This window comes from Camarhynchus parvulus, chromosome 4, assembly GCF_901933205.1.
Source record: "Camarhynchus parvulus chromosome 4, STF_HiC, whole genome shotgun sequence".
Lineage (NCBI taxonomy): Eukaryota > Metazoa > Chordata > Aves > Passeriformes > Thraupidae > Camarhynchus > Camarhynchus parvulus.
The window spans coordinates 2,601,642-2,627,712 of record NC_044574.1 but is presented as its reverse complement, the minus strand read 5'-3'; the positions used below and the strand labels follow the sequence as shown (position 1 = coordinate 2,627,712).

The window sequence follows — 26,071 nt, the reverse complement described above, 5'->3', positions numbered from 1 at the left end:
CTTTCCTTGTAGAACTTGGTCACCTGTGGTCAAGGTGGCATCACAAGCTGGGACAGCCAGGCTGGGGGTCCATTTCCATTAACATTTAAATTCAGGTTTTACTTCAGTAACTTTACTAGAAATGTGCTGAATCCATTCTTTTTTTTTTTCCTCTAAGCCTTCCCCTGAGATATTCTGAACTCAACATTTCAGGTATCTCAAAAAGGGAACAAAACACAGCTCAGATCCCAAAATAACCCTCAGCAGAGGCAACACAGGAGCAGGGAAACAGCTCTGCTCTTGGTTTTCTTTCTCTTACCTCCTTTTTATCCTCACCTGGAAGGAAAACCAGAGGAATTTCTGCTCCTTGCTCTGCTGATTTGGGACAGGGGCTCCATGCAGGGATCTGCAGCCCCACAGCAACTTCACACTGGGGTTTTTAAGCATTTTGACCTGGATTTAAGCAGCTGAATCAAGGCTGTCCCCTTCCTTTACATCATCTGTAGGGTCAACTAAAAAGCTGGAGCAGATGGGAGGATTTTGGCGTTCAGAGTCTTCTTTAGCTGAGCTTTTCCTCCCAAGCCTGAGAGGGGATTCACTCTGTATCTTTTTCCCATTATTTTGCCTTTTTTCTCCACTTTTCTCCCACAAGAGGCAGCTCCACAACAGCACTGAGGCCAAGAATGGATTTTTAACACAACAGAAAAGTTCAAAGCCCTTTCTGTGGATCAAGTGACCCCTTCAAGGGAAAAAAGCATGAGGCTCCATGGAAGGAGGAATCCAGAGTGTTCTCTCCATGCAAACCAGGAGTGATACAGCAGCAAAAAGCTGCTGGGGAAGCAAAGACACAAACAACTCAGCACCAGGGCTGGGCTTTGAACCAGAAACCACCATTTCCCCCAAAGCCCAGCAGCTTTTCTTTCTGGACAGGGTTCACCAGCTCCCTTTTCTTCCACTGGAAATGAGAGGAAATCTGGCTTCACATGATACGTAAATAACTGAAAGCCTCTGACTTAGAGACAAAAGAAAGGGGAAAAAATAGGGGGGGAAAAAAGGCAATTCAATTAAGTCACAATAATTTATCTGGCGTGATGGTCTGGTTGAGACAGGTTTTCCCTAAATTGTAGCCTTGTGCAGGTGTCAGTGAACACATCAAGGGCTGACTGACAGCCTTGAGGATGTTTCCAACCCATTAAGCAATGTGTTGTCCTTAGGAAAAGCTAAAAGCATCTTTCACCTTTTGCTTTAGAATTCCAGAATGGGTTGGGCTGGGAGAGACCTCAAGGATCATCTCATCCCACCCCATCCATGGACAGGGACACCTCCCACTGTCCCAGGTGGCTCCAAGCCCTGTCCAGCCTGGCCTTGGGCACTGCCAGGGGCAGCCACAGCTTCTCTGTGCCCACACTTGGGGAGAACAGGAAGGAAAACAGGTTTGGATGAGGTTGCACAGACAACTGCACACCCAGAGCAGAAAAACAGGGATTTAAATGATCAGAAAACCTCTCCAATGTCCAGATCACAAAGAAAATGTTGATTTGCTCCTCACTGTCCTGTTGGTAGGGTGGGAATGTGGATTGCGGGCTGGGGAATCTAGGACATGTCCCCCTTGTCCTGTAATTCCATCCTTTGCCCAAAGTCCCTCTCCAGTCTTCCTGTAAACCCTCTTTAGATCCCCAAATGCTGTCTCCACCACCAGAGTTCTTTCACCCTTCCAGTTTCCAGCATCCTGCATCCCCACCGAACACAATTACGTTTTTTATGCCTCCGCCTGCCAGCCGTTGGGCTCAGGGCGCACAGTCTCTGTGCACACTTGGGGGAACAGGAAGGAAAACAGGTCTGGATGAGGTTGCACAGACAACTGCACACCCAGAGCAGAAAAACAGGGATTTAAATGATCAGAAAACCTCTCCAATGTCCAGATCACAAAGAAAATGTTGATTTGCTCCTCACTGTCCTGTTGGTAGGGTGGGAATGTGGATTGCTGGCCTGGGCAGCAATCCACATTAGGCCATTCCCCCTTGTCCTGTAATTCCATCCTTTGCCCAAAGTCCCTCTCCAGTCTTCCTGTAAACCCTCTTTAGATCTCCCCAAATGCTGCTCTCCACCACCAGAGCTTCACCTCTCCTCACCCTTCCAGTTTCCAGCATCCTGCATCCCCACCCTGGCACACACCAAATTTACCTTTCCGTTTTCCTTACTGCCTCCAAGCCCTGTCCAGCCTGGCCTTGGGCACTCTCAGGGGCAGCCACAGCTTCTCTGTGCCCACACTAAGGGGGGAACAGGAAGGAAAACAGGTCTGGATGAGGTTGCACAGACAACTGCACACCCAGAGCAGAAAAACAGGGATTTAAATGATCAGAAAACCTCTCCAATGTCCAGATCACAAAGAAAATGTTGATTTGCTCCTTGTTGTCCTCTTAGTAGGGTGGGAATGTGGATTGCTGGCCTGGGCAGCAATGGGAAAGCTGCTGGGAGAAAACCATGAGTCCCAAGCCAGTGTCCTCATGGCTCAGCCTCTGAAGGCTCTCTGCAACAGGGCAGGAATTGTGCTGGAAATGCTGGATGGACTCCCAAAGGCACAAAAGGGATGAGAACACCTCCATGGAGAGCAAGAGACACTCAGCCACGGCAGGCTGGCTGCAGACAGTCAGAAATGTTCACTTCCAACACAAGGTTGAGCCAGGACAGGAGGAAAACTCCTCCTAGCCCACTCCAGCAGCCATCCTCCCCCACCAGGGGCCGTGCCAGACGAATCCTCGGGGCTCTTTGTGCGCACACCAGGCTTGGATTGAAAAGGATTGTTGTTCCTCCCCTCCCCTGCTGCCAAGACTGAGCAGATGGGTGAGCTCAGCTCTGTCTGGGAGCCAGAGGCAGCAGGAGCTTCCCAGGAACTGAATCCTGCATCCTAGAGGGAGCAGCAAGTGCAGGATGGAGTTTAGGAGATCCTGGGTGATGCTGAGCTGTCCCAGGAGATCCTGGATGATGCTGAGGTGTCCCAGGAGATCCTGGATGGTGCTGAGCTGTCCCAGGAGATCCTGGATGATGCTGAGCTGTCCCAGGAGATCCTGGGTGATGCTGAGGTGTCCCAGGAGATCCTGGGTTATGCTGAGCTGTCCCAGGAGATCCTGGATGATGCTGAGGTGTCCCAGGAGATCCTGGGTCATTCTGAGGTATCCCAGGAGATCCTGGGTGATGCTGAGCTGTCCCTCCATGTGTCCCTCAGCATCAGGCAGACGGGCTGGCTCCTAGAAGTGGCGTTAGGAAGAAACTCTTTGCTGTAAGACCCTGGCACAGGGTGGCTGCCCTGGATCCCTGGAGGTGTCCAAGGCCGGGTTGGACAGGGCTTGGAGCCACCTGCTCTGAGCTGACCATGGGATTTTTCTCTCCCTGTTTCCACCAGGCTCAAACTGGAAGTTTCCTTCCTTAAATTGTAATGATGGAATGGTTTGGGTGGGAAGGAGCCTTACAGATCATCCAGTTCCAACCCCATCCATGGGCAGGGACACCTCCCACTGTCCCAGGTGGCTCCAAGCCCTGTCCAACCTGGCCTTGGACACTCCCAGGCCATCCACTGCCACCCTGGATGTTAGAAGGCAGGAAGGTGCTGTATAGAGGAATCAAAGTCCAGAACAGGATGTATATAAAGCAAATATTGAACTAACTTTGATAACACAGAAAAATGGAAGATTTTTGGTGGAGTGAGGGCTCCATTGGAACCATTAGAAATTTCCTGTTTCACTCATGTGGGGAGGCTTTGCAGTGATCTATACAATGCATTGTGTGCCTGCTGAATTCCTAGCCATGAATGGGTCACCCACATTTTAATTTCCATGGGGTTTTTTTTGTTGTTTTGTTTTGTTTTGTTGTTTTGTTTTTCCCTTCTTCTCTCACCCCACACTGCTTTAACCCCTTTAATGGGGACTTACCTTGGCAGGAGGGGCTGAAAGGACACAAGGCCCAAAGGGATGATCCTCTCTGCCTGTGAGGAGGATGAGGCAAACACAAACACAGCAAGGAGCACATCCCAACCCTGTGCCCACTTCATCCTCCCACATCCCTCCCCAGGATCCCATCCCATGCCTGCTGCCGGTTTCTCCTTTTTCCCTGACCTCTCCTGTGGTGTTCCCAGGAAAGTTTATTGTTCGAACTTGCACCCACTTCACCTAAGCAAACAAACAGCGGCCAGAGGAAGGGACACCCTCCCAAAGCCAGCCAAGCCCAAACATTTGTGTTCCATTGGCTTTGCAGCAGTGATTTTAATCTGCAGCACACACCAAGCCTTGCCTTTGAGAAGAGAAATCTCTTATCAGCTCTGCTCTGTCATGACCACATCCTACTGCCAGGGATAGGGCAGGGGACAGCAGAGCCTTTTAGATTTTAGGGGAAAATTGCAGAATTCAAGGAGATTTTTTTACTCCATCTTCAGAAGAAAGGAAGTTGCAGAGAATGCAGGGAATTATGGAATGGGTTGGGTTGGAAGGGACATTGAAGATTGTCTCATTCCACCCCCTGCCATGGGCAGGGACACCTTCCAGGAGCCCAGGTGACTCCAAGCCCTTTGTCCAACCTGGCCTTGGACACTTCCAGGGATCCAGGGGCAGCCACAGCTGCTCTGGCCACCCTCAAAGGGAAGAATTCTTTCCCAGTCTCCCACCCATCCCTGCCCTCTGGCAGTGGGAAGCCATTCCCTGTGTCCTACAATCCCATGGTCCATTCGGGATGGAGCACAGTGAATGGGGCAGGACAGCTCTGACAGCTCAAGGCATTTTTAGGAGCCACCACAATTTGCAATTCTGTCTTTGTGCTCTCCTTTGTGCCAGCAAAGGGAGGAGGGATGTGTCTGCTGGGACAGGAGGAACTTCAGCACTTACCTCAAGAGGTTCCACAGGGAAACGGAACAGAATTCCCTATTGTTGCACGGGAAAAACATCTTCAGGAGCCTTCACTGTCACAGACATCCTTTTCACTAAAAATCCTTCCTTAAGGAATTTTCCCTTCTGAGGAGCTGAGGCCTCAGAGACAAAAGGTAAACAATAATTATCTGCTGCTGTGGAACACAACAGGTCCGTCTGGATTGGGCCATCTTGGATGTTTATGGTTAATGGCCAATCAAGGACCAAGCTCTCTCAGACAGACTCCGAGAGAGCTGCCTTTGTTATCATTCTTTCTAGTCTATTCTTAGCTTAGGTAGCTGCTGGAAACTCTTGTTTTCTTTTTCTTTTTAGTATAGTTATAATATATGTATATATCATAAAATAATAAATCGAGCCTTCTGATCATGGAGTCAACGTTCTCGTCTCTCACCTCACCTGAAAACCCCAGTGACCATGGTCACACTTCAGCATCCAGCCTGCCTCTGGGACCTTCCCTGAGGGGTGGAGACATCCACACTGACCTGGAGCAGGGAACTTCCTCCTCATTTCCCCTGGGATGGACAAAAAACCCCAGAGCACGGGGAGGGCAGGGATCCCAATCCAGCACCACAGATGGGAGGGGTGGGAAGGATCCAGATCCTGGAGAAGGGTCTGGGGACACCTTCAAACACCTTCCAGGGCCTGGAGAAGGGTCTGGGGACACCTTCAAACACCTTCCAGGGCTTAAAGAGGTTTGGGACACCTTCAAACACCTTGCAGGGCCTAGAGACACCTTCAAACACCTTCCAGGACCTAAAGGGTTCAGGGACACCTTCAAACACCTTCCAGGGCCTGAAGGGTCTGGGGACACCTTCAAAGATCTTCCAGGGCCTGAAGGGGCTGCAGGAGAGCTGGAGAGGGGCTGGGGACAAGAGATGGAGGGACAGGACACAGGAAATGGCTCCCACTGCCACAGGGCAGGGATGGATGGGATATTGGGAATTGGGAATTGTTCCTTGTGAGGGTGGGCAGGCCCTGGCACAGAGTGCCCAGAGCAGCTGGGGCTGCCCCTGGATCCCTGGCAGTGCCCAAGGCCAGGTTGGATCCATCTGGGATGATGGAAGGTGTCCCTGCCCAGGACAGGGCGTTGGAACTGGATGTTCTTTAAGGTCCCAACTTCTGGTTTGATGCACTCAAGCACCATAGATATTCCAGATTTCTGTGCCAAAAATCCTATGACCCATCCCAACAGCCCCTGCAGCCTCTCCTTCTCTTCCAGCTCCTCTGTTATCCTTTCTCCAGAGCTTCCCAAAGCAAGGAGAGGCCCAAGGAAAGGCTGTGGCCAAGGCTGACAAGATAAAGAGTTAAAGCAGGCAAAGCCAAACCTTTGGAAGAACAAGGGCTCTGCAATAAATCAGATATTAGAAGGCAGGAAGGTGCAGTATAGAGGAATCAAAGTCCGGAACAGGATGTATATAAAGCAAATATTGAACTAACTTTGATAACACAGAAAAATGGAAGATTTTTGGTGGGGTTGAGCGAGGGCTCAATTGGAACCATTAGAAATTTCCTGTTTCACTCGTGTGGGGAGGTTTTGCAGTGATCTATACAATGCATTGTGTGCCTGCTGAATTCCTAGCCATGAATGGGTCACCCACATTTTAATTTCCATGCTTTTTTTTTTTGGTTGTTTTTCTGTCTGTCCTGGAGCAGTAAAAGCTATTGAAATCCTCCAGGCCTTGCCTGTTGGGTGTTTTCTTTCCTACCAAGACATCAAACTGCCCTGAAGGTTTATTTTAAGCCAATTCAATAGGAGGGATCACACAAGCACCTTGTGGGACGTGTACAATGGGAGCCTAACCCAGGGCTATTCAATTAACAAGTGCTCCCATTTCCATGCAATTCCTGTTGGGAATTCATTCCTTTAATTAGGCTGGTAATTTATGAAGCTAAAGAGGCACCATTTGTTGGTGGACACGTAGGCAAAGAAATTCCAGACGAGTTCACATGGAAGGAAGAGGAGCTCATGAAAAGCCAAGGAGAGCTGGAAACCTCTCCAGATACAACCAGACTGACCAAAATGAGATAATTAAAAGCAAGAAATGGGACTAAAAACCCTGATTTGGGGTATGCTCAGGAAAATTTACCTCATCTCTGTTAGGAAATGATACTCAGATAGTACCCCATCACCTAAAGCCTCTCAAAGGGTTTTTAACTTCCCATTTTTTTCATGGAAAGGGTGTCCAGCCTTGGCAGTGGTGGAATCCCCATTCCTGGAGGTGTTTAAAAGCCATGTGGATGTGACACTTGGGAACGTGGTCAGTGGTGGCCTTGGCAGTTGGACTTGGTAACCTTGGAGAGCTTCTGAGCAATGAGCAACAACCCTTCCCAGGAAGAAATCTTCCCAAATATCCAACCTGACCCTCCCCTGGCCCAGCCTGAGGCTGTTCCCTCTCCTCCTGTCCCTGTTCCCTGGAGCAGAGCCCGACTCCCCGGCTGTCCCCTCCTGGCAGGAGCTGTGCAGAGCCACAAGGTCCCCCCTGAGCCTCCTTTGCTCCAGGCTGAGCCCCTTCCCAGCTCCTGGTGCTCCAGCCCCTTCCCCAGCCCCCAAAACCACCCCCAGCACTGGAGGTGCCCCAGCAATGCCAGCACAGGGCACGGGCACTGCCCTGGTCCTGCTGCCACCCAGATTCCTGATTTACAGCTGGGAGCTCTTTCCAAACCCAGCTGCACAGCAAAGGAAAACTCCTGGATTCCAGTGCAAAATCCATGCCCCAGAAGCTGCTGCTTTATGTGCACATCTGGAATATGCAAAGCAGGCTGGATTTACATAAAGTGTCCAAAGTGTCCCCCCAAAATGCAAAAGTGATGTAAAACAGAGACACAAAATCAGCTGCAGGCTCAGCTTAACCAGCAAAAATGTGATTGATGCTCAGCCCCTCAGAGAAAGCAGGGTAAGGTGGGATTGCCCTCTCCATGGCAGCCAGATTTGAGATCCACAGATCCTGAAGCTGCATCCTCGTTTCTGTGAGCACAAGGGGAAGGTTTAGCACCTCCCTGTATTTGTAAATCTGTAAATATCAATTTCTGCTCACACACAGCTGCTGAAAAACAGAGACAGCAGCACAAAGCAGATGAATCTTCTTTGAGTTTGAATTTTACCCAATTAAAAGTCCAAGCAAGAAGGTCTAAACTTAAAATAGCAGCCTAAAAATACCCCATAAAACCTTAAATTTTTATATTTTAATTTGAATACAAACAACTCACTTTTCTGCCAGTTTCAAAATTTTAAATGAAAACCACTCCAGGTTTAAAAATTCCAGTTTAGGGACCTTTGATTTTATTAAAGGAGTCAAAGCCAGGCAGTGGATGGATACTGTTTATTGGTTCTCTCCATCACATCTGAGTTACAGGTGTAAAAGTCACACAAACTGCAGGTATAAACATGTAAAACAATACAAAAATAAATGGAAAGGTAATTTTATATTTACTGAATCAAGTTGTGTAATAAATACGAGAGGCAAAAAGCTTCAATCACACCATTCAGCTGAACTGAAGTTACAGTAGTGTTTGTAAATAACACGTTTTTCACTTAGACTTGCAAATATTAAAGCATTGAGAACTAGTATAAAAGTGAATTTTGGCACATTGTAAAGTGAGAAGTGTTACACCAGGATCTGGCTGTTGGGTAAAAATGAAGCAATTTCTCACGAGCTTTCTGAGGTACATTTTTAACAACCTAAGATTAGATCAACCTTGTGGTTCTACCAACTCACAGTTCACAATTCACTATACTAGTCACAATTTTTTTTTTTCCTTTTCAAGAATACCAAAGTATTCCAGAGCTTAAATCTGTGCAAATTCAGACAAGTTTCAATTAAAAAATAACAATAATTTAAAAAAAAAAATTCCAACTTATCAGGGAACCCTCACGTGCAACTCAACTCCTCCCTGCAATCCGGTGTGTTAATTGCAAAGTGTAAAACTGGATTAATCCCAAATTGCACAGCTTCAAATTCAAATACTCCCAGATTGCAGAGCAGCTCAAGTTGCAAAGGTTCCCCTGCTAAGTTTGTCACATTTGAATCCTATAACTTCAGTAACTTCTGATCACACTCATTCTCGGTGAGGAGAAAGAAAAAAACACCACCACAAGCTGCTAACAAAGGTCAGCAAAGCGTGGAAACCCCTTGAGGACTCTTCAGCACTTCCCAAGCTCAGGAATGCCTGGACACAAATTTTCCCAAGTACAATAAAAGAGAAAAGGAAAGGTGTAATGGCACTTTTGCTGTATCCAAACATCAGTGGGTTAGAAATGGTGCTTTTTTTGTTGTTTTTTTTTTTAATTATACAGTAGAAAAAATTGTTCAAACCTCGAGTTCCATCCTCACCCTGACTTCCAAAGAGTGAGGACACCAAATCCCCTGGGTTGGGGATTCCATACAGTACAAACAGCTCTGACCAGAGTACAAAAGTTACACTCTTCTTAAAAAAAAAATTAAAAAAAAATTCAAAAAGCACTGCTGATTGTTAGAATTGACTCCCAAAAAATCAGCAACTGCTCTTCAACAGCAGCAGCAGCATCAGGCATTTCAGTCCTCAAAGAGTTTTCTTTTAAACAGTTTAACCATTTGTGCTAATATTTGTCACTAGGTTAAATTTTTTTTAAGTCCTTTCACCAAAACCGTTATTTTCCTTTAAAAAAAGAAAGGGGGTGGTGCAACCCCTGACATCCATTTATTTGGGGAATAAATGGTGTCATCTGCAAGGCACTACTACATTTAAAGGATACCATTGTCACAGTTTCACTATTTCGGTATTTTTATTTTTTTTTTTCTTTGTATTTTGTTCTGGTTGAAAGTCACAGTTTAAAAATAAAGGATAAAAATTGAGGTAATCAATTTCTTTCAATACCAAAATACATGAATTGAGCCAGTACCAGTCTGGTGAAAGGTCTTTGTAATACACAGCTATGACCATAGAGCACATGCAGCACAGCACAGGAGGGTTCTAGGCCTTTGTTCCGAGCTCTTCTGCTCCAGTTTTTAAGGAACACCTCAATTTGCACACTCACAACCCAATTATTTCCATTTTTTTTTGTTCACAGGGCTTGGAATTCCAGCTGGATCAAGCCCCATCTGTATTGATTTGAGAGCTGCACAAATTGGAGTTCTTAAAAAGAGTTCAGCAGAGCAAAAATCAGCTACAGCATCTTCATCTATTTTCAATCAATTGCACTTAAATCTACTCTGTATCCACTCAGGAGTTGAGACAAAGCCTCCAGCACGTGCCTGCTGTCCCAACCACTGGAATTTCTTCCCACATCACATCCCACTACTCTAAAAATATGGCTTTGCAGGTGAGAGAACTGGGACTGGAACAGCTGGGTTTACACTGAGTTCATTGGCAAAACAATTCCAATCGGAGCTCCATTTCCTAATGCCCCTTTTCATTGCAGCCCCGCCACCGCCAGAATTTTGGGATTCCTAAAAATTCTGGGCTGCGAAATCATTTCATGCAACCAACTGGATTTAGTTGTAAACCCCTGGCAGCCCCCCCCAAACCCACTGCTAGCTACCTTTGCTCTACAGGCACTACAGGATATTAAGACTAAAATTTAGCCATGCATAGATAAAACTCACGAGCTTTATCAGGATGCTCCACACTTGTGATCCAGGGAATACCCCAGGAAAGCCTAAAAACACAAACTAATTGCTGGCTTTTACTGGCCTCTAACAGGATACAAGTAGTTTTTATATAAAGTCTCGTGGTGTGCAAAAAATAAAAATAAAATAAAATACTAAAGTCTTCAATTCAGACAGCTTTTTAAATCTAGGAGGAAAGCAAGGAATGAAACCTTATCAATATTTCTACCCCAGCCTGCAGCACCTGGAATTCCACCTCTGCACTGGGCAACACTCACAGGACAGGCATCCAGCAATGAAGACCAAAACCACCTAAAATGTGCTTCAGGTTACTGAAATTTCACTTATTTCATATTCCAAAGGTAAAAAATAGAGCTCTTTAGCAAAGCATAAACTCTAATTCAGCCTCAGGTTTGATGGCAGGGGTTAAATCTCATTTTCCTGCCTCGGGATGAGGTTGTGCAGATACATTTGAAGTATTTTAAGTGTCCTGCAAGAGATTTTTCATTCCATTTCTTGCTGTATCACAAACATCTGGTCAGAAAGAAAAGCTGCAGTTGCAGTAAAAGATTGAGCCGTCCCTAAGGCAAAGGAATATGAAAATAAAAAATTCCTGCTGGGCTGCACTCACCTAAATTCTGAACACATGCATGCTATAATAATCTGCTTATTCAAATAAACTCCAATAATTACCTGTAAGTAGCTGCTAAGGTACTTTAGAATCCTTCAGGCAGGGATTTATAAAGCCTCCTTTAAAATGATACTGAATTAAGTCAGGACAGGCTGCCAGCATTCCTGTTCTATCATTTAGGAACTATAAAAAATCTGTTGCAAGTATTTAAAAAGCTGATTTCTCACCAGCACAGTGAAATGTTACAGCGTGCAAACTCCTCTGGAAGCTCCACAAACAAGTTCCTGCCTCTTTCAAGTAATATCCTTTGCTATTTTTTACCTTTGGAAATCATTTATCTTCATGAAAAGGAATTCTTTAGCTGAAGAATCTCCCCCTTGCCTTGCCTTGCCTCATTTTTAGGACTGCAATAGGAATCCTCCAGGGATAATCTAAGCAAGGTGCACATTGCAGCCAGCCAGGAAATATTTTCCAGAATCCCAATGAGAGCACTGGGAAGAAATTAAGATTTCTCCACTGATTTCTCACCCTGAAATGTATAAATTGCTTTTCTTTAAAGTCAGAATTTCGCGTGCAGACTCAAACTGTGCTGAGGTTTGAGATGGGCTGAGCCCTGGCAAAGGTGGGGGTGGGAGTGTTCCCTCATCTCTCACTTTGGGAACACCCTGACAGCTCTGGGATTAGGGACTTTTATGAGTTGTTCCCACTGTTTCCACAATTTTCCCTTTGGGATTGCCTTGACAGCTCTGGGATTAGGGACTCTGGAAAGTGTTCCCCCATTTCTCGCTTTGGGAACACAACAACAGCTGTAGGATCAGGGACTCAGTTCTGAGTTTTCCCCACTGTTCCCCCATTTCTCACTTTGGGAACATCTTAACAGTTCTGGGATTAGAGACTCTGAGAATGTTCCCCCATTTCTCACTTTGGGAATGCTCTGACAGCTCTGGGATTAGGGACTCAATTCTGAGTTCTTCCCATTGTTCCCCCATTTGTCGCTTTGGGAACATCCCAACAGCTGCAGATTCGGGGATTCTACATTTTCTAATCATTCTCCCATTTCTTGCTTTGGGAACACACCAAGAGCTGTGGGATTAGGGGCCCATCTGAGCTTTTCCCATTCCCCCATTTCTCACTTTGGGAACTCTCTGAAAGCTGTGGGATCGGGGACTCCATTCTGAGTTCTTGCCATTTCTCACTTTGGGAACACCCTGACAGCTCTGGGATTAGGGACTTTTATGAGTTGTTCCCACTGTTTCCACATTTTTCCCTTTGGGATTGCCTTGACAGCTCTGGGATTAGGGACTCTGGAAAGTGTTCCCCCATTTCTCGCTTTGGGAACACACCAACAGCTGTGGGATCAGGCACTCAGTTCTGAGTTTTCCCCACTGTTCCCCCATTTCTCGCTTTGGGAACATCCCAACAACTGTTAATTAGGAACTCTTCTGAGTTTTTCCCATTGTTTCCCCATCTGTCACTTTGGGAACATCCTAACAACTGTGGGATTAGGTGCTCATCCAAGCTTTTCCCATTCCCCCATTTCTCCCTTTGGGAATGCTCTGACAGCTCTGGGATTAGGGACTCAATTCTGAGTTTTCCCCACTGTTCCCCCATTTCTCGCTTTGGGAACATCCCAACAACTGCAGATTCAGGGATTCTAAATTTTGAATCATTCTCCCATTTCTTGCTTTGGGAACACACCAACAGCTCTGGGATCAGGGGCTCGTCAGAGTTATCCCCACTGTTCCCCCACTTCTCGCTTTGGGAACACACCAAGAACTGTTGAATTAGGAACTCTTCTGAGTTTTTCCCATTGTTTCCCCATCTGTCACTTTGGGAACATCCTGACAACTGTGGGATTAGGTGCTCATCCAAGCTTTTCCCATTCCCCCATTTCTCGTTTTGGGAATGCTCTGACAGCTCTGGGATTAGGGATCCAATTCCGAGTTCTTCCCAATGTTCCCCCATTTCTCGCTTTGGGAACATCCCAACAGCTGAAGATTCAGAGATTCTGTTTTTGAACCATTCTCCCATTTCTTGCTTTGGGAACACACCAAGAGCTGTGGAATTAGGGACTCAATTCTGAGTTTTTCCCATTGTTCCCCCATTTCGAGCTTTGGGAACACCCTGACAGCTCTGGAATTAGGGACTCTTCTGAGTCGTTCCCACTGTTCCCCCATTTCTCACTTAGGGAACACCCCAACAGCTGTTGATTAGGGACTCAGTTCTGAGTTCTTCCCATTGTTCCCCCATTTCTCGTTTTGGGAACACACCAAGAGCTGTGGGATTAGGGACTTTTCTGGGTTGTTCCCCGTGTTCCCCCATTTCTCGCTTTGGGAACATCCCAGCAGCTGTGGGATTAGGGACTCCAAGAAAGTGTTCCCCCATTTCTTGCTTCGGGAACATCCCAGCAGCTGCGGCATTAGGGACTCTCTTACTTTTTTTAATTATTCCCCCATTTTTTGCTTCAGGAACACCCAAAGAGTTCTGGGACTGGGGACTCTCCCGAGTCTGTTCCCCCATTTCTCGCTTTGGGAACCCCAATCCCACATCCTGAGTCCCCCCTGACCATCGATGCTCCTGTGCAACGATGTCCAAGGGACACCCAGGGATTGTTTGATATCTGCACCATGGCCCAATTCCACAATTACATTCTGACCTTTTTAAGGAAATAAATCCAGTTTTGCTTCTTTTCTCCTCCTTCTTCTTCTTTTTCCCACGTTTCCACCACAAGCCAGAGATTCCAGGTGATGCTTTGGACAGTCTGGAATTAAGGTGAAGTGGAAGCAATCCTGACAGTACGAACAGCTAAGCAGTTACCATGTTAAATGCCAACCTTAGGGGAACAATCCCTTAGTTTGGGAAGGAGTGCTGAAAACAGACATTTCACTCGATTTCTTGTGAGCCAGAAGGACAAAACAGCATTTTTGGTTCCTGACATAAGGACAGGAACACTCAGGATCCACGTGCTTAAATCTTCTGCTCAAAGAGGTCGTGGTACTCCTGCTCCTCCAGCTCCCTGTTGTACTTCTCAATTTCCCTGTTGGCTTCTTCCAAGTAATCATTCATGAACTGGTCCATTACTGGTTGGGAAAGGTAAAGGAAGAATATTTGTGCAAATGGAGTTTAGTAAAAAAGAACATCCAGATTTGAAGGAAGTGCCAGTTCTGGGACACTCAGTGAAAGCAGAAATTCAATATATTACTTTCTGGAAGTTCTAGAGAACTTCCAGAAGTTCTCTAGAACTTCTAGTTCTAGAAGTCAGAGCTACTCCAGCTCAGGGAATAAAGGAGCAGCACAAGGGATATTTCCCAGCCAGAAGGAAGATCTAAGAACAGCAAAACCACAGCAGGGTTAAATGGGATGTTAGGAAAAAATTCTTCCCTGGGTGGGTGGTGAGGCCCTGGCACAGGTTGCCCAGAGAGGTTTTGGACTCCCCATCCCTGGAAGGTGCTGGAATGAGATCAGCTTCAAGGTCCCTTCCAACCCAAACCATTCTGGGACTCTGAACACATTTCCAGCTGTTGAAAAGTTTAAAACTCTGCCCAAAACTCAAATCCCCCAGAAAGGCTTAACCAGGCCTGCAGCTTTCCCTGCCAAACACCAAGGGGAGGTGGAGTGAAGAATCCTGGAATGGTTTGGGGTGGAAGCAGCTTAAAGTCCATGTCATCCCACCTCCTGTTCATGGACAGAGACACCTCCCACTATCCCAAGGTGCTCCAAGCCCCATCCAACCTGGCCTTGGACACTTCCAGGGATCCAGGGGGATCAAGAATTTACCAGTGAAGTCCAAGTTTGCTGTTGGGCTTTGTGTTCAGAGACACCTCCCACTATCCCACGTTGCTCCAAGCCCCATCCAAACTGGCCTTGGACACTTCTGGGGATGGGGCATCAAGAATTTTCCAGTGAAGTCCAAGTTTGCTGTTGGGTTTTGTGTCCTGCAGACAGAAATCTGCTTAAAATTTTCAAGTTGTCCCACAGGGCACAGGAAATAACTCTGTTCTTATTCCAAAGCAGCATCACCTGGATTTTCACCAAGTTTGGAGAAGTTACTGTAAGAAGTAAACTGGGAATATAAAACCAATTTGGAAGTTGGTGACCAAAGACAAAAACAAAAGGAAGTTATGAAAATGAGAGAATCACAGAATCATTAAGGCTGGATAAACCCTCAGAGATCACCAAGGGCAGCCGTTAACCCAGCAGCGCCATGACCACCACAGACCCAGGTCCCCAGGTGGTGACCAAGGACAAGAGGAACCTTGGCAAGGAATTCCAGGGTAAAACTAAGGACAAAAGTATGATTGTTTTCACTGGAGTGTGTGCACACATGAAATTACATTCATTTGGAAGTTTTATCAGTCGTGCCCAGGCATTCAGTGCTATTACAGCACTATTTGGTTTGAAAAATATTTTTTTGACAAGCTGTGGTCCATAAATTATTCCCTGCATGAGCTCATGGGCAGTTTGGGGTTTGTTTTGTTGGTTCTATTCTGTTTCTGAGATCTTATCTCTCAAGAAAGGCTTTAAAACTAAGCTTTAGCTGGCAAGGAACTGGTTCTTTACCAATCTGCTTTGGCACTCAACATTTCAGAGCTGCACAGTTCTTTGTCTACCTAAAATCTTCCCCAAAACCCCTCATTTTAAAGGATACATGGATGATAATCCATTTTGTCACCAAAAAAATTCACAAATTGAGTCCCATTGTAAAAATAACCAGCTGGGAGTGGATCCAAGTGGCGTTTCACCTGCAGCAGGAAAAGAATTTAAATTAAACACCTGTAGGGACAGTCCTTACAAACTCAAATAGATAAAAGAAAATGAAAAGGCCATTACAGCAACCAAAGATGGCAAATTTTACACCTTCTCCTGCTTTCCAGAGTGAATTTGGAGCTCTGAGATCAGATTTATACCTCAAATCCCTCCTGGACAGCTCCAAAAGTGCTGTAATAATTTAGTGCTCAGCACACTTGTTGTGGCAGGTTCTCTGTCATCCAGATGGATATTTAAGGGAAATCAGCCAAAAGAAGGATTTGTAAATTATTGCTTTTACTCACATGGATGTTTTTGATTTCCTGAAGGGTTAACATTCCTCTGGTTTTCAGGGCTTTCCTCTGAGGTTTCTGTATGAAGAAGGAGATTCCAGTTATGTGACTACAGTGATAATGTGATATCACTGCTTAGTTGGTTAAAAAATAAATTTAAAACAAAAAAGAAACCAAACCACCACATAGAAGCACGTATTTCAAAAAATTCATTTTTAAAATTATGCAGTTCTATGAAGGCACTCACAACTATGTTCTGAAAACAAAAGTAAAAATTCACTGATCTTACAGAAACCACTCAGAAATTTAAAATTCTGTAAGTGTTTTAAACGAGACAATTTAAATACAGCTTTACTGTAAGAAAGCTGGCACAGGAACAGAAAAACAACTTTATTTTGAGCCTGAGAAATTCTGAAATCCTTTTCTTTCCTGCAGCATGTGGTAACTCTTAGAGCTATCTGAAACCCTCAATTAGCCATGACTGTACAAAAAGTGTTTATAGTCCTGAATTGCTCTAAGAGGAAACACTTCACACTTGAGATAAGCATTTAAGTTCCAAGTTTTCATAAAATTTAAGTAGTATTCCACCAAGAGCTTTCTTACATGGCAAAGCATTTGTCTCCATTTATTACCTCTGTGGTAAGTACAGAACACAAGATAATCAGCACAGAAAATGGATTAATTCCCTGAATTAACACAGGGGAACAAAAGATGAGAACCTGAGCATCTCAGAAATTCAAAAACCTCAGAAATCTCGGAACTTTAGCAACTGCTCCAGCCACAGTCTGCAGAAAACACTTTTCCCTTCCTACACAAATTTTTGGAGGGAGACATTGTGCAAATCTTAATCCATATAGAAGTTAAAAATAATTTTAACTTACAAAATGTTCCAAAAAGTTGCCCAGAGAAGCTGTGGCTGCCCCTGGATCCCTGGAGGTGTCCAAGGCCAGGTTGGACAGGGCTTGGAACAATTTGGGATGGTGGAAGATGTCCCTGCCCATGGCAGTGGGGTGGAACTGGATGGGATTTAAGGTCCCTTCCAACCCAAACCATTGCAGGATTTTATGGATCTGTGATTCTGTCAATCAGCTGTGGCAGTACCTCTGTGCAAACTCTGCTTTCTGAGCTCCCTACAACAGCCACATTCCCTGCTCCTCACTCCTCACTGCACGCATACATCAGCCATGCAGATATACACTAATTAAAGATGACAAAATGAACAGGACTCTACCCTCCATTTCAGTGGATTACTTCCAAGGAGGTTTAATTTAGTGAATCAAAACAAATTTTCAGCTTTGCCAGCATTCAGGTACTGGAAGAAGATTTATTTCACAGCACACTTCAGCCCTTGGCAATCACAGCTCAGCTAAATCATCCTGTGTTTATCCTGGACATAATCCATTTGCTCAAGCATTCAAAAGCAAATCAATCCATGAATAAGCTGTAGCAAGCACTAAAACAATACAGAGATTACAACACACATTTGTAAACTCTTAGTCCCCTTCCTGAAATCCATTTGCACCCTAGAATGTCAATACCTTGGTAGAAGAAAAAAAAAAAAAAGAGATTAATTAAGAAACCCAAACGTTTCACTGAGCCATTCGAATTTTTCCTTTGGCTGTTAAGAAATGCCAAGCACTGAACAAAAGGAAACCTGCCCACAAACCTGTTTTGCAGTTTCTCTGAGCCAATCTTTGATATCCTCTTCCTTCAGGGAGCAGCCAACGAACACAAGGAAATATTCCTGTTGACTGCTGCAGTCTCTGGGATCATTTCTGGAATCAGGAGGAGTTGGCCCCTCTGGAACAGGCACCAGGCTGAGGGAATTTGCTGCTGTGTTGTGACACACTTCAATGACTTTATCAGCATCTAACAAGGAGAAGACAGAAGGAAGAGGCTGATAATTGCTAATCTAATCTAACATCAACACTGGTGCAGACAGAATGCAGGGCAGAAATACTTTTTTAAACATCCATAAGGTGCAGTGTGATCACAACACCTCAGAGTAATTTGCCCTTACCTGAAAACTTCACTTTGCCCATGATGTGATAAATGTTTCCAGAAAAAGGACTTGGCTTGAGCAACGACTTAATTGCTGTTTGAAACAGAAGATAAACAGATTATCTCAACTTATTTTTCTTCTCCTTGGTGGAGCTTCTGGTAAAACCTGTGCAACTGATCCCTAATCCACATCCCACTGCTTCCAAAGGAAAAGCTGCCATGTGCCTTGGAGTCTCACTATGTAACATTTATTTTCTCATCCTTTGCCATGGAGTTTGGGAAATGAGGTGTGTTTGGCATAAGGAACTCTCACAGTGTGTGTGGGAGGTTAAAATCCTCTTTTACACTACTTAGCTAAGCAGAGGAGAGGTTTGATAATGCATCTACTCTAGAGCTGAGTCTGTTTTCTAGGAGCTACAAAGAATTATTTGGCATAAAAAGTAGAAGCTGATGGTCACTTATAAAACTGTATTTCAACACTCCCAAATACAATGAGACATAAAATAAAAAAAAGCAAACACAGGAAGTTGTCTCAGTCCTAGAAACCAAAAATTCAATTAGATTTTCATCTGAACAAAAATCATGGGACAATTTTCAAGAGCTGACACTAAGGAGCAGAATTTACTGTACTTTTAGGAAGGAAAGCTGAGTTTTCAATTAAAAATGAACTTCAGCAGTGATTAAATAACTGTGTTACGTCAGTGCCTTCCTTCCCCTCTATCCCTCAGCATCCCAAACTTGGATTTCAATCAAGTCAGGCAAAGTTCATTGGTACCTTTGCATTTGGTGACAAATCTTGTTTTCTCCAGAGGGCGGCTGAACCACACACAGATCTGAACCATGGGAGGGAACACGGGCCCAGCCCCATACCTGCCCTCATACCTGCACACAAAAACAAACACCTTCAACACACAGAAATCACAGCAGCTTCTGCTTCTCATCCAGCAAAAAACATCTGTTCTTTCACCACAGATGAGCCTTGATCAGAGAGGAAGGAAAATACAGAGATTTCTTCTCTGTGAAAATGCGCTGCCAACAGCATGACGTTGGTCAAAGCACTCAGGACTCCTTTTTCATGGAGTCATGAAATGGTTTGAGTCAGAATGGACCTTAAAAATCATCTCATTCCCAGCCCTGCCATGTGCAGGGACACCTTCCACTAGGCCATGCTCCTCCAAGCCCTGTCCAACCTGGCCTTGGGCACTTCCAGGGATCCAGGGGCAGCCACAGCTTCTCTGGGCACCCTCACAGGGAAGAATTTTCCCTAAGATCTTATCTTTAGCTTAAAACCCTTCTCCCTTGTCCTGTCACCATCTACCCATGTCAAAACTCATTCTACTCCTTTTTTATGAGCCCTCTTTAGGTACTGCAAGGCTGCAAAAAGATCTCCCTGGATGCTTCTGATGCTCTTCCTGCTGCTTTCCTTCTCTTCCACATTACCCAGATCCAATTCTTGCATATTGTCATCAAATAGATTAACAGCTGCCCAAAAGTTTGAAATATTTTCTTTTCCTGTTCTCTGTCTTTGGCTCCATGCAATCCACCAGCAGCTCTGATGATATTATTCAATATCCTCACCCCAAGCCTTGTGCTTCACTCCAGTAGCTTTACTTGGCTACTTGCATCCAATTCAGAACCAGATTTATTAATAAAGAGATACAGACTGCAAGGTATGATAAATAAATGTTTCCAGCACAGAGCCTGGTCAGCCAGGAGTTATGATTGCTGAGAGCTGCAAATTTCTGCCAAAAAGGTGCAGCAGAAAGAATTGCAACAAGATGTGTGAAGAGCCCTGAGCCAGGAGAAATCTCCCTCGGTGTTCAGTGGAAATTTGGTGCCACGTGGGTTTGTGGCTGAGCTGTGCCAGGGCTGTCACTGAGGTTCCTGGTTTTTGTGAATAATTGCTCTGCTAATGGCCAGACTGACAGAGCAAGCTCACTCCAGTAATGCTGAATGGCTGTCAGGATGAAATTACTCCAGTCATTATTGACCTCACCCATCCCAATCCTTCCCAGTTTATTCCCACTGGGAATATTCTTGCCTATTCTTCTGGAAAGCAACAGTAATCTTGCTATTGATTTAAATGGTGGCCAGAAAGGAGCTTTTTCCCCCCATAAAAGGGCAGCAATCTTGTATCCACTAAGAATAATCATCAGCTCTCTTAAAAATGATTTACAAAGCTGCTGCCTGTTCCAAAAGAGTAGTCTTAGGGAAAAAAAATATATATATAAATGAAGTTAGTGAAACATTTTAATCTTCAAGTTAATTAGAAAAATAGTTTTAATACTTCTTAGTCTAGATACTTGCCAGCCAGGGTACATTAAATATCGAGCTCTCATCATCTGAGGACTTGAAAAACTGCTTTCTGAGAGAATTAGTTCAATATCCTCATTCCTGTAAAGAGATAAAAATGAAGATTTTTAATTTTCTGAGTTAAATAAAATGGCCACTATCTACGTACATAAAACATAATGTGCTAGTGACAGTAAAATTAAGAGCACTTTTCCTTTAGTATGGCAGTAACAGCAACATAAATCACACTCTGCAAACAAAACACATTTCCTAATCCCTGTATTTATATGCCCATAAACGTAAAGGGAAAATCCCTTTTGCACGAGAAGCAATTAAGAAAAAAATCTGCATTTCCTTCCTATAAATCACCAGAGTAAAAACATGAGAACAGAAGTTTCTGAGTGCTGGTGGCCCATGTGCCAAAAGCAATAAATCCTGCTGGAAGTTACCTTGTTACAATCCCATTTTCTGCCAGGATGAAGGAAACTGCAGGATTTGCTGCTCTGATCAGGTTCTGCAGCTGCACCAGCAGTGGGTGCCTCTGCTCTGTGGCATGACTTGTGAAAACCACATTACTCACCAGTCCTGTGGAAGGAAATCAGGGGATATTTTACACAGTTCAGGCATGTAAACAGTGACTAATAAACCATTCAGTGATATTCCAACCATTCTTCTCTTATTTTCCTTCCCTCTCAATGCATTCTTTCATTAAAGACAAAAAGAAAATCCACTACAACAAAAAACCAAGCAGAGAATGTTTCATCTAACAGAATCAGTTTAGACTCAATCCACAGAATCAATTAATTAAAATAACAAATCCATACAAGAATCAATTTGAGCAGGACTAGTTAAAAAAAAAGAACATTAGGGTGTGATGAATTCAATGTGCAGTAAGAGACTGAACAGCTAAAAATCAGTATTTTGGACACTCAGTTGCCACAAGAGAAGGATTTAGGATTATTCTTTGCCTTTAAAGACTCCAAAAGGTTATTCAGACAGCAAGACTGAATCCATGAAGCATCAAAAATTAACAGAAAACCATCCAGTTGATTTCAGTTCTAGGATCCCTGCTTTCCAATTCTACATGATTTGACTTTCAGCCCAGTTCTTCAAAGAAACTGCAGTGTCAACACTTGGTGCCTCCTTAGGATGTCTGCATTGTCCTGAGTGGGAGGGATGGAGAGGAAATGGAAAGGAAACAGCCTCAAGTTGTGTCAGGGGAGGGTTAGATGAGATATTAGGAAATATTTCTTCATGGAAAGGGTTGTCCAGCCCTGCCCAGGGCAGTGGTGGAGCCCCCATCCCTGGAAGTGTTCAAAGAACACGTGGATGTGGCTCTTGACAGGGGTAATGGGGAACTGGGCAGTGCTGCTGGGTTGATAATTGGGTTTGCTGATCTTACAGGTCTTTTCCAACCTAAAAAATTCTGTAATTCTACAAGAAATGTTATTTCTTTGCTCAAGATGTGCAGCCCTGCTCTGACACTTTCCTGTGACTACAAGTAGAGTGGAAGGGAGAACAGAAAATCTCAAATATCCAGGAACAACTGAGCCAGGGTGCATTTCCTCTGCCTCCAACTATTCAAAGCAAAGATGTAACAACGGATCACACCAATTCCTGGTCTTTACACAAAGTGTTAAATCACATTAATCCATGCAAAGGCTGCTTTACACACAAATTCCTGCACCAAATATTTCTGGGGCTGTTGAATTGCACCACAGACTCCCAGTCACTGCTCTTTGCATCACTGACCCTTCCAAGCCAGAACTTCATTAACAGCACAGATCTCCATCACTGTATTTCTCTTTTAACAGAAAGCTTCCACTCCAATTTCAGCCACATCCATGTATTTTCCAATACACACTTGCTCTTGGAAGAGGGGAAAGGAGAACAGCAAGCACCCTTTGAAATTTAAGCCATGTGCAGGCTTGAAATGATATCAGGTTTGGGGATATTAATCATGAAATTAGGATAAAAATGTGAATAAAATAATAATTCTACCCCTGGACTATTCCAGGCCAGGTTGGATGGGGCTTGGAGCAGCCTGGGATGGTGGAAGGTGGAAGGGGGTTGGAATCAGATGAGCTTTGAGGTCCCTTCCAACCCAAAGCATTCTGGATTCCTGAATCACCCACCACCAGCCTGTGGCTGTGCCACTGAGCTGCCACTGAGTCCATGTGACAAATGGCAGCACCAAGCCTTGGAGAGGATCCATAACTGTCCAGGATAAGCTGGAAAAACTCTAAGTTAAAAAAAAAACCAAAAAACAGGGAGTGTAACTCAAAGAAAAACAAAACAACTTCCTGAGAATTGGAAGGTGCCTTCAAGGCTTCAGAAATGAACAAATTTAACCTTTTTTATTTAAATTGCCACTGCCATCTTTGTTTCTAAGAGATGCATTTTGAAGACCACCCAGTTTTGTTTAAATCTTTATTTATACACTCCTCTAAAGAAAAGAACCCTTGCAGCCTGGGGAATAACATGTTCAATGGAAGCAGGAAAGGAACAGGAGGGATGGATTAAAAATACATATGCTGTATGAAAATAATGGCTCCTCTTCGCTCCTAAACTTACAATGGGAATATTTAACAATGGTGATGTCTTAATTTGTGTTCTATATGAAATTGTTTCACAAGGGATGCCAGGGTGCCCTTGGACTAGGAAGGTATCATCTTACAGCTTCTGTGTAAGAAAGAAAGAAAGAAAGAAAGGACAGAAAGACCAAAAAAAATAAAGAAAAGAGAGACAAAAGGGAATTACAGCACACAGATGGTGGCAGGAATTTTTGGAGAAGTTTAAGGAAGTATGCACAGGATACTCCTGTTGGTCTTTGGCTTTGTCAGTTCTCCCCAATCCCCATCTGCCTCTGTCAGTCTTGGGCCTCTCCAAACAGAAATTCTGGAAAATGTCACATTGATAACTTGCCCAGGAACCTCTGTGATACAGAGAAAGGCAGCAGAAGGCAAACCCAACTCACTCCCCACATGTGAAGATAGAAGGAAAAAGTACAGCTCCAAAGTCTAATTAATTCCTTCTAATTAATTCCTACTTGGCTCTTCTCACACCCAACAAAGTTCTGGTTTCAGATCTCTACAAAGCCCAGTACAGTTCTAGATATTGAGAATTTTAGACTTTCTGTACTAACAGACCCTAACTCCCAAGAAAACACTAATTTGACCTGAAGCCATAAAGAAAACTGCCAAAATTAATTAATAACTAAAATTACAAGTGTATAGTTTAGTTAAAAGCATATAATATCACAAATTAAAAAACTTAGAGTTCAGGGTTTTAAAGTATAGTAATATATATAAAACAAAATAAAAGTTTTAGAACAAAAGCTTCTTCTTCACCTTCTTCATAAGTTTGAGTAGGATTTTGTAATTAGACAGAAAAATCTGCATTGCAGACTTCAAGTAGTTAATTATTAAGTTAAATGTAAAAACAATTTAAGTATCATTTTTAGTTAGATAGTTTAACCTTAAAAAACCTTAAAACAAAAATTAGTTAACCATTTTGTACCTTATTAGTAAAATACTAAATACAAAGCTCACTACCTATAAAACTGTGATATTTTTTAAAAATAAAAATTTAAATCTAAACACAAAATATCATCTCAAGTACCTTCAATCACAACTTAAAAAAAAATCCAGAAAACCAACACAACACAGTCTTGGTACCTTCTCCATCAATCTCTGCTCTGTGTGTGCCTGGCCCTGTCACTCTTGTACCTTCAATCCCAACTTCAACAAGAAAAAAATCCAAAAACCAACACAACATAGTCCTGACCTATTGGTGACACAGCAAAACAAACAATATTGGGGTGCACACCATTCCAGAAATATGAATTAATATCTCAGTGTGAATGTCTCATTAAATCTTGCTGTTGTTGCACCAAAAATCGAATTCCCAGGTGTGTGAAACATAAGGAATTTTCTCTCAATTGTTCCCAGAGCAGCTGTGGCTGCCCCTGGATCCCTGGAAGTGTCCAAGGAGAGGTTGGACAGGGCTTGGAGCACCCTGGGACAGTGGAAGGTGTCCCTGCCATGGCAAGGGGTGGCACTAAATGCATTTAAGGTCCCTTCAACCCAAACCAGTCTGTGATTCTATGAATTATGCAGATGTAAATTCTCTACTACTGCACACATGACACAATTCTGCATCTGTCTGCAAAGTTTAAGTGGGCCACATCTCACTTCAAAGCATGCTTTTCCTCCTGAACCTTTTACACAAAAATTACCCCTATTTTTGTGAAACTATTTCTTTCTACAAAGCAACCTCTCAGGCATCTGGTGTCACATTCTGTATCACAGAACTGGATGACAACACTTTGCAATGTGCAGAAATTATTCCCTGCCACAAGAACATTCCTCTAACCTCCAGTATTTGTAATTCTTGCAGCATTTTGACTGCAAGAAAATCAGCTACTCTTGTCCTGGGCATTTTGCAGTTTCTCCTTCAACAATGACCAATTCTCACCCAATCCAGTCTGTACAAATTCACTTTAAGAAAAACAAAACTTTGAGTGTTTTATTTATTCTTTCATAAAACAATTTGCACCTTTAACTTCTCTGCAGTTATTAATAATTCTTCATATTCTTAACATTCTCCTGCTCTCTTCAATTTTACCAGGGGCTGTATACGTGATAATTTTCCAATGTGGAGCACCAACACTTTTCTCCAAATAAAATATTGATTTATGTAACAGCACCCACTTTCTGTCCAGTTTGTTCACAACTTCATTCTTTAAGGTTTTCTTCACACAAGAAAAAGAGGTGGCAGCACTCTGGCAGCCAAGCAGAGCAATCAGAATTTAAGCAGCCACCAGAAGGGCACAGAATCCTACTCTGATTTTCCAACAACTGCATTTAAATATGAAGACAAAATAAAACCAAAAATAAACCCAACCTGGCCTTGAACACTTGGGGCAGGGATTTGAAGGCATTTATGCCAAATTCTGCTTTAATTCCCAAGCCTGGCAAGGAGGACAGTGCAGTCAGAGATTGATTTCAGGAATAAAACTGAACACCCTGCAAGGACCCTCCAGGCCACACCAGGAGAAGGATTTGGGGAACAAGATCACCCCTCATTTTTCCCTTTTTAATAATAGAGCAAAAATGAAAGTAAAGCTCCATTTCCTCACACATCCCCAAAGGAAGGTGGAACTCCAATCCATTTCACTTACAACAGTTCAGTGTGAGCAGTTTAATTAATGTTTAATTCATGATTTTAGGAAACCCATCTTGCACATGAGGACTTCAAAATGGATCATGCTCCAGAATTTTTACAATTTCTGCCTATGTTTGACAGAGATTGTCTGTTCTTACCTCCAAGAGTTTATCATGACTCTTTGGCTACATCTATTAATAGCACAAAATAATAAATACAGGTATTTATTTGGCCACATGGCTCAGGTATTTGTAATTCTTGCAGCATTTTGACTGCAAGAAAATCAGCTACTCTTGTCCTGGGCATTTTGCAGTTTCTCCTTCAACAATGACCAATTCTGTAAAGCTCAAAGTCAGCAAAAGTGACACATACCTTGTGAACACTGGTCCAAGAACTTGGGAAAAAGAAGCCTAAAAAACCAAAAAAAGTTCACATATCAGGAATGGATATTATTTAAGTAAA

General features: G+C 43.7%; 1 protein-coding gene across 1 annotated transcript in view; it reads right to left on the bottom strand.

Moving 5' to 3' along the window:
* Nucleotides 1-8,200: 8,200 nt before the first annotated feature.
* C4H20orf194 (chromosome 4 C20orf194 homolog) overlaps nt 8,201-26,071 on the bottom strand; it is a 74,226-nt gene continuing 56,355 nt past the window's right edge. The window contains exons 29-37 of the mRNA XM_030948458.1: nt 25,982-26,019; nt 20,893-21,028; nt 20,459-20,545; nt 18,927-19,033; nt 18,171-18,245; nt 17,817-18,019; nt 16,163-16,228; nt 15,760-15,853; nt 8,201-14,191 (exon numbers count right to left, since the gene is read on the bottom strand). Of these exons, the coding sequence (XP_030804318.1) occupies nt 14,079-14,191; nt 15,760-15,853; nt 16,163-16,228; nt 17,817-18,019; nt 18,171-18,245; nt 18,927-19,033; nt 20,459-20,545; nt 20,893-21,028; nt 25,982-26,019 (919 nt within the window). The 3' untranslated portion in view covers nt 8,201-14,078. The remainder of the gene's footprint in view (nt 14,192-15,759; nt 15,854-16,162; nt 16,229-17,816; nt 18,020-18,170; nt 18,246-18,926; nt 19,034-20,458; nt 20,546-20,892; nt 21,029-25,981; nt 26,020-26,071) is intronic.